Consider the following 15687-nt stretch of genomic DNA (forward strand, 5'->3'; position numbering starts at 1 on the left):
AGGCTTAATTTCGTTAACAACTAGAAGATTATGTCTCGCACATAAATACGTTGTTATATTAATTAAAATAATCGATCGATGTATTAACCCGATCTTAACTTATTCGGGGTACATTCGGCAATAAGTAAATTTAATTGGTAAAATAGAATGTATTGCCGAAAGTCGAACGAATCGATTGAATTTTAGTCAAAAGTCAGAAAACACTACCGATCGCTTCGTATATCATTCTTTTAAGGTCGCGAGCTACACGCGTTTATTCCAAAATGCGCGACATTCGCGTCGATTGGATTTCTCAGAAATGACTTCTTTACGCGGTAAAAAACACATCTAATATGCAAATTTATGGCGAAAAATATAATTCGCGTTGTTTTATATCCGGTAGTTCCGACAAATTACTACGTACGATAAGACGAGTGGAATGGCGGTGAAACGATATAGGCCTAGGTCGTAAAATTTTCTTATCGGGGAAATAACAACTAAACAATTAATTTCGAGCAAAAAGCAAACGCGCGAGGCGTACCGAAATTTCAATCGCTCGACGAATCGAAGAATAAAGACGACGAAACTTTATTCGCGTCTCTTTCGTACCGTCGATAGCGATGGCCGTTTATTTCGTGGTCGCGGTTACATCGTCGCGTGTATTGTAAAACAAAGTAATTCCGCTTTCGAAAAGGAAACGAATAATTCGCGAAATAATTCGGTCGAATTGTCATTTATTTACGAAGCTCTCGGGACAAACGAAATGTTTGTAGCCGATGTAATCCGACAAGTTTACGGTTTGAATAATTATAAACTTTTCTTATCTAACGTCTAATTCGTGTTTATTTACGTAATTTCGCTGGTAAACTCTCTGCCATTTACGAGCCATTCTTATCGAATTTCCGATACTTTAAAGGTGCGCTAATTGTCGGAATCGCGTATTGTAACCCTACGTCATTTCGACGCGGGAACGAATCTTACGCTCGCCCCCTTTCACCCCTAAGGTTATTATTATTATTATTAACCAGGAGCTTTACAATTTTACCGCTTAACATTTTTATTACTATATTTTAATTTTATTATATTTAAGTTTAAGTTATTTATTTTAAATATTAAAGGAATATAACTTTTATGTCTTGTTTATTTCGGCTAAAGAATTCGAAATTTTCTCCCGGATCATCTTTTGGTTCGATCTCGTTCTTATAATTTTTGTAATTCTTTGTAATTTTTTGACAGTAAAAACCGACGTCGAATTTATACAAACGTGTACACGCGCTATTCTGACGAAACGAATGTAGCCGGAGAATTCCAAACACCAAAATCGATGATCGGATAGAGACGGTTAAGACGTCGGACTACCCGCGCCCGGAAACCCGGAATCGAATCCCGGGAATTTCTCCGCCGCGTCCGGTGCCTTCCCACGCCATCTAGCCAACACCGTCGCGTGTTTGCCGAACCCGCCGCGGGTACGGTTACGAGTCTCGCGGGGCGGAAAGAATTAAAAATATAAATAAATAAATCACCAAAAGTGTATACGAATCCGAGTGAATACGTAACGTTAGAACCGCGCGCAGCTAATTCTAAATTTTGCAGTTACTTAGTAAGAGGGCATTCGTAATATATTCGACGGCTCTTATTTGGGACCGCGAGCGGATATGTAAAATTTCCAACGATTATATAAAAATTCTTTGGTCGATATCGAAATTTGTCCGATTTATCAAATCCCGTTTGTTTAAAATAATGGTTTCGTAGTTAGCTCCTTACGGTTCTATACAGTACTCGCGATATACTTTTGTTTCTAACGATTTTATATCGCTTTGTCATCGTACCGTACATAATTCGGGTTTATCCATTAGAAAATTTCATTTCCATTATGGCAACCGTATACGGCGGAAATCGTCTCCTCGTTACGAAATTTCACACAGCGCGCTTTGTATTCTTACCGGACGTTACAATTACTCTTCTACAACGTCACACTTAATATTTTTTTATCGGGAAAGTTAAAAATTTACACGTATTCTTTCTTGTTTTCGTTCGTACCAAACCGATGGTAATTAAACCGTTATTCGCGAAATATATACGGTAACGTCTGTCCGAAAACACGCTCGAATAAAACGGAAACTTGCCTAAAAGCGAAAAATTCGTCGAAACGGAGCGATCTCGCGTTTAAAAAACCCCGTTCCAAACAGAAATATTCGATACCGCGAGATTGCGGTTTACACGGGTTTTACCGATCTACACGACAGTGACAGAATTGTAGAAAATGACGCGAATATAAGTAAACAACCGCAGGCAATATTTACGAAACTTTTATCTAGAAATAATGTACGTAATCTAATCTTTTTTTCTTACGAGAAGGAACAGCTGTCCGTTCCACTCAGATAATATCGTTAACCTTTTGTAAGAAAAAAACTCGTCTGTTTAAAGAGCAACATTCTATAAAGATAATGTTTTTTATTTAGAACCAATTAAAAAATTTGGAGCGGTTTAGTAAAATTAAGATATTCGTAAATTCGTTGATCGGTATTTTAAATTATTAACCAGCAACAGTTTAATTAATTAACATAGACTTTTATCTATTATTCCATTTTTCCTTTATTCTCCAATTAGAACAAACTTGCGTTTTGCCTGCTCCTCTGCAAACAATTTTTCAAATTTAACGAAAACGTATTATTAGCTTTAAAACGATTATTTTAAATCGAGGATTTATATAAACGTTTAATTTTATTTCTGTACGCTTCTGTCTTCGACTGTTACTCGGTGCGATTTTAAATTTTTAGGCGTTGTATGTTGAAAAAGCGGCTAGAATCTCTACCGGTCTCCGAGAGTATTACGTCCGTTCTAGGCGACGGAGGAGACTTAGAACCCGCGACACCGACGATCGTCCGACTGACGGTTAAACCCGGTCTACTTTGGAAAAACGAATTATTAATATATTCGATTATAATTAACGAGATTTTCGAAGACATTTACGGTTTTCGTAAAGAAAGCCACCGGGAAAAAGTGTCGGAGGACTACGTAATCCGGTGTTCTTATTTTGCCCGCAATTGCTCGGATATTTGGCGCAGTCCGGCTCGAAAGGGCCCGTGTCGAGAAAAACCGAGCGGCACCTAATATCGTCAGAAGTATACGTTAAGTAGCTTTTAAATTATTTTTTTGTACCGTTATGTACCGAGTAATAAAACTGGTGTCATTCGTTATCTCGACGTTTTTTAGGCGTATTTCGCTATTTTGTTTGTTTTATTTCGCCATAGAGAGTAAGACGTATTTATCACTTCGTCACCGTTATTATCATTATTATCATTAAAATTCCGGGTGCTAAAAGATATATAAAGTAGCAAACGTTTCCACTACGTACAATTTGTTTCGTTCGTTTGCCGTAAACAGAACCCGTTACGAGATGATGCCCACCTGTCTCCTAGTCCTCTCCTTTACTGGTATTTATTCAAATTTTATTACTAAACTTTCAGTAATTTACAAATTTTATTCTATTAAACCAATTTATATTTTTAAATCAGCGGGTGTAGCGTTGGCATATTCGCCTTTTCAAACTAACCAATACATGGACACGGTTCTTCACACAAATCTTCCCGCGGAAGGAGTATATTCGAACATCGATCCGGCTAGATTAAATAACTTCGCCTTTGAAAGAAGAACTAAAGTAATGTTCGTCAACGTCAAAGTTAAAATTGATTATTATGACGGAAATATGACTGGTATGTTCAGGGGCAGAAGGGCGAGAGACTGTTCTCCGATATATCGCGATTTCTACGGTAACGCTACCCTGAACTGCACGATCGAATTCAGAGACGTACAGTTTCGGTTTCGGGGCAAGTTGAAATACGGTAAGCTCCCGACAACGAGCATCACCGCAACCGGCACCGTGTCTCCTAGCTACGCTTACGTCGAAGTGACTTCTAGATACGATTTCAATTCTCCGTCCCTTAGAACAATGCATTTTACACAAACTGGAAAAGTTACTTCCAAATTCACGGGCTTGGGTCCCCTCAATAACGAACTGAAGAAGTTTGCGGAGGACGAATTCAATCAGAGATTAACCAGCGAATTTTTCAATGTATTTACGTATAACTACTTCCCTGCCATGGGAAGAGCGTGTACTCGTACCAAGATGCCTTTATAAAATATTCGTCTTTCGAGAAATACGGACAAAAAGTTTACGCCGTGAAAATTTATAATTTCGATTCTTTTTTACACGCAAATTAATTTAAATTTTATTACATCTGTTACGTTAATTCTGAATAAATCATTATTTGTATCCCTGGTATATTATTTTCTTTAAAGGAAAGTTTTACGGTATATGTGTCACGTGACCTGTACTTTGCCAGCCGATATAAAACGAGGAAAAGTATCGGAATCGTGTCTAAATCGACCCTCCGGTTTTTTTCCAAATCTCCACGTTTCGAGACCTTTTAAACTTAAAAACGTCAAAGGGGGGGTTTCGCGTGTGTACGAGGAGTGTGTTGGCGTCTATTTCGTTTAATATCTCGGGATGGGGTAAGAATTAAGAAACGAAATTTGGCGCGGTAGATTGCGTGTAAGGGAAATTAAATTTCGGTGGCGAAAAGTCGAGGGGTGGAGAAATAGAGGGTGGTCGCGAGTTATTTCTCGAAAGGGACGACATAACGAAGACTTTACTAGCACTTACAGTATTTTTTTTGTTTTTGTTTCTTTTTATAAAACTCGTATCTACCTTCAAAATTAAGCGTTTTGCCATTTTGTAATAATAAATAATAAAATAAACTTTTTACCACGAAATCTGCTAACAGATAGTGCCACACCCAATTTTATTTATTACGATTAATAACATAAAGTTATTTTTTACATAAAATTTCTTAACGACCGGAAAAGTTAGGCAACCGGTTGCCGGATCTTTTTGTTTAACAGTCGTATAACATTCAACGAACAAAATTAACTAATACTAGAAAATCCGAAAAATTTAGATTACGTAAAATATGTTACGTAATTAAATAAAACATTCGTTTATTTTGCTCGTCTGGAATTCACCCCACAAAGTATTCTCACCACCTGCCTACAAAATACACAAAAATATCCGAAATTCGTCTAAATCTAATATCCAAAAGTACGATTCTAATAAAGGACTAAAATGCGGTGGATTTTACCGTTTCGAATCGGCGACGATAATAAACGGCGGTTCCTTTACTCTTATATTTATACTATAGTTACACTCGGAAGTTACACTTCCGAGTGTAACTCGTAATAAAGCTAAGATAAAGTAAAATAATAAAAGTCGTAATATGTACCGACGAACTCGGTGTCGTAACACGAACGGTTATTTTAAACCGTCGTCGGTAGTAATTTTCGTAAAATTACTCGAGTTTATAGTTGCGAGATTAAAGAAGCGACTGGTCGAACGAAATGGCCGGAAATATACCGACGGCGAGGCGAATATAGAATTAAAGAAATACGGACAAAATGTAGAAAAACGAGACGTTCGGTCACCCTACCCGCTTTTCGAGTCGGTTTTCGTATAAGTGTAAAAAGTTAAGTCGTAAGCGGTTTGACAGAATTGCGCGTCGCACCCATGGTAGACTCGCGGGCTTCTCGCATATCCGCGAGTCTCGTACGGAGCGCGCTTAGAATATTACGACGAGAAACGTAAGCTAGTTATTTGAAAAAATTAAAACGGCGTATTATCGGCCCCTGTTACTTTATCGGTCCGACGTACTCGGGCTCGGCAGCGATCGAGCGAATAAAACCGTCCGACATCAGTCGCGGGTCGGCGGGTGGGCCGAGTGAAATTTTCCGCATTTTCTACCCCGGCGTAACACCTAAATACGGAGCAATTTTCTATAGAAAGTCCCGTAGGATGCATCCCCGCTTAGCGACGAGTCGCCGCATCCGGTTAAACCGTCAATCCGGCCAAGTGGCGTATTTGGTTAACGCCGCCTTAGGCGAAACTACGAGTAATAAAGTGACGATTACGCGCTTTATTTCGGCGAATTCCGCGTCTAAATAACTTTACTTATTCGAATTATTTTTTATAATTCTATAGTCTACGCCGGGTGCCATATAAATTCTTCCGCGAAACTTACGTTTGTTGGCCGCAAGTTTTAACTAACGAGTATAGTAGCTAGGTGCGGAAATGATTGAAAAATAAGAATGATTTTACAAAAGCTTCGTTATTATAAACGTAATTACGAGTAATCAAAAATACGAGAGAAAAATGATTATCGAAAATTTCGTAAACTTCCTTTAAACAAATTATTTATAAATTGTTTGGTAAGATCGTGACTCTAGACAAGCGCGACTAAATATCCGGACGACGCCAGGCGTTAATTACTCGGCCGAATCGATTATATTTTGCGGTCCCGAGAAGGCGGTCGTGCCCAAATAGATCGTTTCCTTCGGTCGTAGTACCGAGTGAAAATACAGTCCGAGATTAGTAACGGGCGTGACAATACGAAACAAATATTTCGTTCGCATTTGAAATGCAGTAGAGACTCGTAAATCGGCACCCCGGTAATCCGAATCGCCGGTTATCCGAACGATTTTCGGTCGGACTGCGTCGTGCCGAATCGAACGTTTTCGATACTAGATTTACTTCTAAAGTATAATTTTCGTGTTTTTATATTCTTCGATATATTTATTTTGTTTGTACAAAATGCAGAAATAATTTTTAACCATACGATAGCCTCGATTATTATTATAAAAATTTTCGTTTGGCTTAAAATCGACGAAAATTCGACGCGAAGCGACACGCCACGGAGAAAAATTTGAACGTCGGACGGGTTAATATATTTTTTCGTACAAAGTCGGTAATCGGAACAAATCCGTAATCCGAACGACCCCAGTCCCCGATCGATTCCGATTTTCGGTTCACTACTGTATATCAAAATCGATCGATTTTCTTTAAAGTGATAATATATCGGTACTTTTATTAAAACGTCGACTTATAAGTTGGCAAACGATACGTTAAATATTTTTAACTACGTGGCTGCGAATTTAGTTTGCGTGTTTTATTAAATTCGTAGGAATAATTTTCAAATACTTACCTTTACTTAAAAATTACTAAGATTATTTATTTCTATTTGAACGAAATTTAACTCGGTACTCGATCTTTCCGCTGCCCCGAATCGAATTATACGCCATAGATAATTCTAATAGCGCGGTTACTTTTATAAATTTAATTGCGTGCGCGGATAATAAATAACGGAAAAGCCATACTTCGCGACGGATATTATTCGTAAAAAGTTCAAAAAAAGTCGGAATTTATGATTAAAACGAGTGGGAGTATTTTTCGAATTCGTTATACGCATTCGATACAGTTAGACGAAACAATAAAACTAACTACGTTTTGTATACCGCCGAATGAGGAAATCTTGCTTAACAATTTTGAATAAAGAATATTTTCCGTAGATTACTCTTATCGGAGATAACTTTCAAGCGCTTCGGTTCGGATTGACAGTTCTTTCTGTCGACAGACATTTTACGTACTTTTGAATATCGGTCGAGATCGGTGTGTTAAGAAATTTTATCGATATAAATGTCGGGTTGTACTGTAATATTTTCGTAGTAAGCTACTTTTAAAACCTATTTTTTATTTTTTGTTAAAATAATATTACCGTTCTAGATGCCTCGTATGTACTGTATATCCGGTGGCGTAGGAAAATACGAAGCGAAGCGATATCCAGTTTCTATATTTAAGCTTCCACGGGATTTGATTCGAAAAACAAACCGATGGATTAGGGAATTTGTAGGAAAAATAACTGGTTTATTATTTAAAATGTTTTAACAATTGCGCATCGAAAAGTACGAATTAGTTTAGGTGAGTATATATATTAAATTGTTAACAACTCGGCGTTTCCAGTTAGCGCATTCCACCGTAATATTTTTAAAAATATTACGTACAAGTTTCGTAAGGTTAAAAATACTATTAATTTAATTTTTTTAAATTCGATCCTCGCCGCAGCTTATCGTCACTTCGCAACGCTTGTAATATTTGTAAAGATAATTTTGAATTTCGAGGCGTTTTACCTTGTTCTGGCCGGGACAACGCGCGTTTTACAGTTCGTATACGAGTTAGATTAGTAAGATTCCGAATCGTAATAAACGCGTGAAAATTTCGGCAACGAGTTCCGACGTATAACACTAACGAGTGAGACACGTAGCACGAAGTTAAAGGTGTGTGTAATACCATTGTCACCGGGTTTCGTTTTAAAAACTTTTATATTATTATAAAACGGCAAAAAGCTTCGATGACGACAGACACTATCCCCGTAACATATATACGCAACTACATCCCACGGTACATTGGTCCACCGTAAAAGACTTTTATTGAAATAAAATCTCCAACAAAAGGTTTTTAAACATTCTTCCTCCGTTTCTAGACACAATCAGAAATGAATGTAAAAATGCTCGACTTCGATAAATATCGAATCTTTAAACAGTTAGCCTAATATGAAATTTAACGAGTTTTATTTGCGTTGCGAAAACGGAACTTACGTTAATTAAGAAATAACAGGTTTAATGTATTTATTAATCTTCATTTTGCTTTAACAATTCGATTGGAAAATTAACAATGAAAAGACTGAATCGGCTCCCTCCAAAATAAATGAAAAGATGCGATTCCTCCGAAGGAGACCGATCAATTTTTATCGAAAGCCACCCCACCAATTGTGATATTTTGCTTATCAAAGTTGAAAAGTCAAGGATACTATAGATTACTATCTATGGAATTTCGGGACTTTGAGTATATATCTGAACTCGGGGGACCGGGACGAGTTCAACGATACTCTACTTTTGGACCGGAGACGAAAAATAAAAAAGTTATCATACTTTTTTCGGCGATAGCGCGATGATAGGGAGTCGCGTCGCTCTCCGCTAAGTCGGCCTCGCTATCGCGATCGGGAGTCCGTCGCTTGCCGTTAAAATTGCCTTTAGTAGACGTTTCCCCCCTTTTTTTACTTTGTTCGAGAACTACCGTAAATCGATCACTAGTTTAGCGCGTGGCGGCGTGTGGTGGCTCCCATACGAGAGGTCGGCCGGGCCGCCACGTTCGCTGCCATAAGTAACATTAACCGAAATGGCGATCGCGCGACGATCGGAAGTCGCGTCGCTCTCTCCGCTCTCGTATCGCGTGTTTAACCTTCCGGGAGATGACCGTAGTCCGACGTCACGGTTTGCAGACTTTACCGCAAGATGGCAGTACTAGCAATTATGGTGCCGTCTTGGTGAGAGCATTAAAAAAGTATGGTAAGTGGAAAAGTATGATAACTTTTTTATTTTTCGTCTCCGGTCCAAAAATAGGGTACCGTTGAACTCGTCTCGATCCCCCGAGTTCCAATATATAATCAAAGTCCTGAAATTCCATAGATAGTAATCTATAGTACGCCCGAAAAGTCTTTAAATCTAGAAAGATCGTAGTCTAAACTTACTCGCTACCGATGAAGCAAAAAGCACTGGCGATAGATAATCGCGCGAGTCGACGATAGAGCCTCTCTCGACAAGAAGATAATTTTATTGTCGCGTAGGACTCAATTTCGTGTCAAAAATTTGAACTCTTAATATCCGAAAGAGCAACGAACAGATTTGGATAAAATTTATCATATTTAATTTCCGTAATTCCGTAATAATTGTTTTGGACTTAATCGGCATTTACAGCCAGAGATAATGGAGACGTCGAGCTAGCAAACTAGAAGGAGTCTGCATATGTTTAATAGTCGTTTCGAGAGCCGACTGCCTCCCGTGTGACCATTCGATGGTTTTATTTAAGAATGTTGAATAATTATAAAATAATAAGACTTTTTTAAATTTTAACATATTATTGGTTAATTGGTCAATCGCGCGACACGTCGTAATGCCAGCTATCTCCCGACTACATTTTGCGCTTATTTTTAATCTGTTAACTATTATATGTCGTATCTCGAGAGGGATCGGACTTAATGAAGATTTTACTCGTTAACGCAATGTTTTTTATATAAAACTCATCTTAACCCTCAAAATTAAGTGTTTTCTTGACGTTTGTAACAACTAAATACGAAGCAGTTTCCCATACAATATTCTCCCGGCAGATATTTCCCTCCGCAGATCGCTCACCCGTCACGTTGCCGTACAAAAATAAACCATTATATAATGCTTAGTACGAATAAAAATTTTAAAAACTGCTACGTTTTTGCCTGCCGGGATTCGATTCCGGGTTCCCCGGATGGTATACTCACCCGTTAATCGTTTCGTCATCCAACCATCCACGCGTGTTAAAAGCGCATTCTTCGTTTTTAATAAAATATTACTACAGTTTAGCCACTCGATCAGTTAAGATCTCCTACAAAAGCTTGGCACGTTCTCGCTGTTCGTTCTAATATAAGTTAAAACTGGTGTCGATGTCGGCCCGCATCATTTGGCATAATCCAATAATTTCTTACACTCGGAACATCGATGTTTCAAATATCAAAAAATTTTTAGTCAAACTTTAATAAAATTAGCTCCAATCCAAAAGACAGGCTATCGGAACCGACGAAGATTGGATACGTTGGAAAAAAGTATCCGTTGGAAGAGGAAGGAGTGGTGTACGGATTACAATGCACTCGCGGAGTCCCAAATTTTTACGTTGGAGAGACTAAACGGAAATCGAAGGTCGGATGTCGGAACGTCTGGCCGCGGTACGTTTAAAGGCCAATACTTCCCCGGTATTTTTGCATCGTAATATTAATAATTGTCAAATTAATGATAATGAAATAAAAATTGCGTATAAAGAAATAAATACTGTAAAACGGAGATTTAAAAAACATTTTGCAATCGTTACGCGAGGTAACTCTGTAAATTTAAATAATGGTATGATACCGGCGGAATGCTGGGTAAACCTTGTCGGATATATAAACTGTAAACGCGGAGTAAGAGATCGTAATGGATTGTTATTGCGATTGGCAAATTGAATCGTATCGCGTATTTCGGAGAACTACCGAAGAGGCCAGTGTACTGGCGAAATGCATTTAGGGATAAATACGGTGTAATAAAAGAAGTGTTTCTCTCTATGAAAAACTGCTATGTTTTTTAACCTTTAATTCTAATTCTATTTCATTTAGTAAATGGTTTAGAGTTCAGAAGTTTTTAGGCCTCCGTAAGTCGGAAAAGAAGGAAAATTCGAATTTTCGTGTACTCGCTCGCAGTACAATTAAGTAAGATCAGAACGTCGATTTCGAAAATGACTTTCGCATCGCAGTCCTTAAGTGTAAAAAGTAACTATAAATTTTTGAATATTTTTCTATCGAAATTAACGACTATTTTTAATACTTAGGATGAATATAATTCGTATGATGATCACAATATAATGTTTTCTCAAATGTCGAGGGAAAATTTTCTAATTTTACTAGTTACGGCGATAAATACTTTAAGTGACGGCCGGAGAGCGTATTTGTTACGCCACCAACCTACCGTTCCGAAGGACCCGGGTTCGACGGGATGCGGAAACGGGTCGAAAACTTCCAGGGATTTTTCGAGAGACCCTCTCCCCTTATTGCGCCCTGGGGAAACCACCGTGCTCTCGAGAAAACGTCTCTCGCTCCCTCGGAGTGGAATGAATAAATGATAATATACATAGCATACTTTATTTTAGAAAGTAGTTTACAAACTGTTCCCGCGCAAAAGTTGCATTATTATTTTAAAATATGGTATTTTCTCTATTACGCGCTTTCAACTTTACCGCAATCTGTTTTGGATCGTTTATTATCCATTGTTTCGTTTTATTACCGTTACCTAGTACAATTAATTGATGATGTACGTAATAAACATTTTCCTGTTTATACTTTGATATAATAAAATAATTTAATAAAAAGAACCTCGGTTCACTACACCACGCGTTTCCGTTAAAAGTAAAATATACAACGAAATCTCAATTTAGTGCCATCGTTTGTCTATCTAAAATTTCCACTAAATCTAGTGCGGTTCTGAACTATAGAAGTATATATATATAATGAATTTTACACTCGTTTGAGTCACGTGATTTAATAACAACAATGTCGGGACAATGCATATAGTGATTCTCAGATATTGCACGGTTCTTTAATATTTTGGCGAAGATCCATTCGCAATTATTAAATGGTACTTAACGTGGGTGGAACAGTTTGAGAGGATTTATATCAAAGTTCGACTGTGTGAATTTTGTAATTGTTTTTACTTTTCCGGCTGTTATATATAACACAGGGAAAGAAAATGACCTCCCAAGATTTTTACATTTTTGGACTTAGAACGCCTCGAAACGTCGAGAAATGCAAAAAATTCTGTACGCGTGGATGTCGGTAATGTCACGGGCGACCCCCGTCGTCTTAGAAAGTAAACGCGATATTTGGCCGGAAAATCTCGTCACCTTACCCCGGCGAGATTTTAGCGACCGGATGTCGACAAAATGATTAGAGTAGGTAAGATTCTCCCCAGTTCGACATCGATCGACGATATCAAAACATTCAGAATCGACAAAAATATCCTCCCGACTTACGATTTCCACCCCTCCCATCGGCTTACCCCCGACATTTACTTCGAAGCCAGGTGATCGTCCCGTGTTTAGGATTCGCACTGACGGTTCCGAGACGAGCGAAGATGCGGGTGCCGCTTATATAGTTTACTCCGACTTAGGCCGCGAGCTTCGCGACGCTTACTTCCGTCTAGGTACACACTGCTCGATAGCGCAGGCGGAAACTTTAGCTATTTATACGAGCTTAATTCAAATTAGGCGTAGGAAGGACGAAAGACACTATGGCATCTATTCTGACAGCGGGGTAGCCGGTCGGGTTACGATAGGTTAGGTTAAATTAGACTAGGGTTTGTTAGCTTTAGTCGTCTGATTAGGTTCGTTCTTGGTAATGGTGGATTAGTTTAGTTAGTGAGTGAGTTCATGTTTTAAAAAACTAAATAAATAAAATAAAACAAGTAAAACGGTAAAGCCGTATTTGGGACGAGACGACACTATGCAGACGCGAATTTAGAGCGAGCGACTTAGTTTTCGCCAAGGAAAACCATGCGCGAGCGAGAAGCGAGAGCGAATTTCTGTTCTCGCACATATCTGACAGGTTTTGATATTTATCGCGCCTCGCCTCTTCTCGCCACATATTCTCGCTCGCTCGCGTCTGCATAGTCGCAGCCTATGTTCCGGAGACTCACTAGTAAGCGGGATCACTTTGACGCTTAAAGCTGGAAGCTTTGTTCGTATCTACAGACACGGCATTGGTTCGTATCGGCAGACACGTAACGGCACAGACATAAAAATATTATTACACGCATTTTCTACGGGCATATTTACATATACCGCGCGTGAGCGGATCGTGTCCGCGCAGACGGGCCGACACCGGCCGGCATTGTCCGCGAGAATGTTTTGTCTGTGCCGGCGCGTGTCGGTACGTGTCTATGGGAGTCGTGGGAGATGCGAACGAAGCTTAGAGCTTCGTTCGCATCTACCAGCACGTAGCGTAGCCAGGAATTTTGGCACGCGCGGAACTTTCCCAATTGCCTCGGTGCCATAGATGACAAACGCGTCGTCGTAACAGCTCCAGCTAACAGTGGATCTCTTTATTTTAACTATAAAAATCTTTTTCGATCGTACCGATGGCGATCGTCGATGCCAATTATAAATTTATGTGTGGATATAGGTGCGTACGGCAAAAATAGTGAGGGGGAATATTCTCTAATCCAACCACTGGAAAAGCTTTATTGGCGGATACTTTAAATGTACCAAAAAAAAAAAAAATCTACCTGGCACCGAAATACAATGCCCCTTGTCATTATAGGAGATGACGCATTTCCTCTAAAAGCATATTTAGTGCGGCCTTACCCACAACCGCAAACACATGCGCAGTGCGAAAGAAATTTCGATGACAGATTGTCACGTGCAAGAAAGGTATTAGAAAATACTTTTGGACAATTGGCACAGAATTTTCGTTTCTGCAATAGAAGAATCCAGTTCATTGAGTTCAAACCCGAAAATGCAGACAAAGTAATTATGACTACGCGTATTCTGTACAACGTTATAAAATATAACAACGCCCAGAGAAAATACAGCAGTTAGTAATTTGAGAGGCTTACCAAGGCAAGGCGGAAGTAGTCAATCTACCGCTTTTGATGTCAAAGACAAACTTAGTCTGTTTTTTGATTCACCTGCAAGAGCAATGTAAACAATAATAATGTTTTTTTAAATACATTTCTACTTACTTTTTACTCGAGGTTTTTTTGCTATTTCTTTCCACGCGTCATCTTTTCGTCGATTGTCACCGTCTCTGCGATCACTTAAATCGCAAAGAAATGTATATTCCCGAACTAATTCAATTAATTTATCTCGATTCATCGTTTTAACCGAGCAATGTCTGCGCGTGTCGACGATGGCGTTCATACTAACCGCGCACACTCCCACAGACACGTACAGACACGCGCCGGCACAGATAAAACATTCTCGCAGACAATGCCGGCCGGTGCCGGCCGGTGCCGGCCCGTGTCTGCGCGGACACGATCCGCTCACGCGCGGTATATGTAAATATGTCCATCGAAAATGTACGTAATAATATTTTTATGTCTGCGCTGTTACGTGTCTGCAGATGCGAACCGACCTTGACTCGGCGCATGTATTTTGAAAGATACGCTTATAATTCTAAATAAATGCTTACTTTTATTCGTACGGAATATTTATTACTAAAGCAAAATATTCATTTAAAAGTTTGCTTCTATTTTTATTCATACGGCTAAAAGGATTTCCTACAAATTTTGCAAGAATAACGTAATGCTTGTTTTTCTTCGTACGGCTCACTATCTCGTAATTACAGGGGCCTTTTCATGCTCTCTTTTGAGTGGAAAGGGCCTAAAACCACAAATTAAAAAAAAATCTCGTAATTACATACTGAAATAACTGCTACTAATAGTTTACTTCCTTTCGATTTTAATTAGTGAGTTTCCGTTTTTCCTCGTTGCTTAAAAACAGGAATTAATTAACTCCTACGTTTTCATAATTTATTTATCTAAACAGATATTTTAAGCTTTAATTTGAAAGCCGAAATAAAGCGAGAAAAATACTGTAATTAAAATGTTTGCAGTATTATCTCGTCACCTACGAAGTTAAAATATGTACAGAAAATATCGATGCTACTTTCTATAAAATTTCTATTGTTTTTTTTTTCATTTTAAGAAACACGTAGTTGGGTATATTTTCAATTTTCAAAATGCAGCTATTCGGAAAAAGTACGGGGCGATTCAAAAGTCAGCTAACCGTTTTGTTTTACAAGCGATTCGGTTATTTCTGCAAGAAAATCGGCAACTTGTAAAATCGATTTGTTTTATGGATTACGATAACGCGGCGCAAGGTCGACTATCGAGGGTGAGTCTATTTAGGTGTTACGCGAGTGAAGAAAACGTAAGGCCAACTCGTTCGCCGGGCGCAAATTCTCGACCGACGCCATTGTTTAGGGGTTTAACTACTCCGCCATTGGTGGTCTTTGTGAAAGTGTTTGGAAGCTTTGCGATTTGCGTATCAAATGAGAAAGATTTCGTTTTGAACAAATTTTGTTCGCGTGTAACGACATATACGAATGACGCGATAGCGGGCTTTTAAAATAGTTAACCGACTTTTAATGCGTCTCGTATAACGATTCGTAGAAAGTTTTATTTGTATCGTTTCGTTACAGACTTTTAGAATGAATCATTTTGGCATTCGACGTGTATAAAACCCTCAATTTAACGGACAAAAATGTGTCT

At 38.6% G+C, this 15687-nt stretch overlaps 1 protein-coding gene across 1 annotated transcript; it reads left to right on the forward strand.

The window, feature by feature from the left end:
- The first annotated feature begins 3323 nt into the window (after positions 1 to 3323).
- Positions 3324 to 4255, forward strand: LOC136968588 (uncharacterized). Its single transcript, XM_067262588.1, has 2 exons — positions 3324 to 3416; positions 3498 to 4255. The coding sequence occupies exons 1-2, from the start codon at positions 3380 to 3382 to the stop codon at positions 4118 to 4120; spliced, it is 660 nt and encodes a 219-aa protein (XP_067118689.1). The 5' UTR covers positions 3324 to 3379; the 3' UTR covers positions 4121 to 4255.
- The last annotated feature ends 11432 nt before the right edge of the window (positions 4256 to 15687 follow it).

This window comes from Centruroides vittatus, unplaced genomic scaffold, assembly GCF_030686945.1.
Source record: "Centruroides vittatus isolate TY-2023 unplaced genomic scaffold, ASM3068694v2 contig_15, whole genome shotgun sequence".
Lineage (NCBI taxonomy): Eukaryota > Metazoa > Arthropoda > Arachnida > Scorpiones > Buthidae > Centruroides > Centruroides vittatus.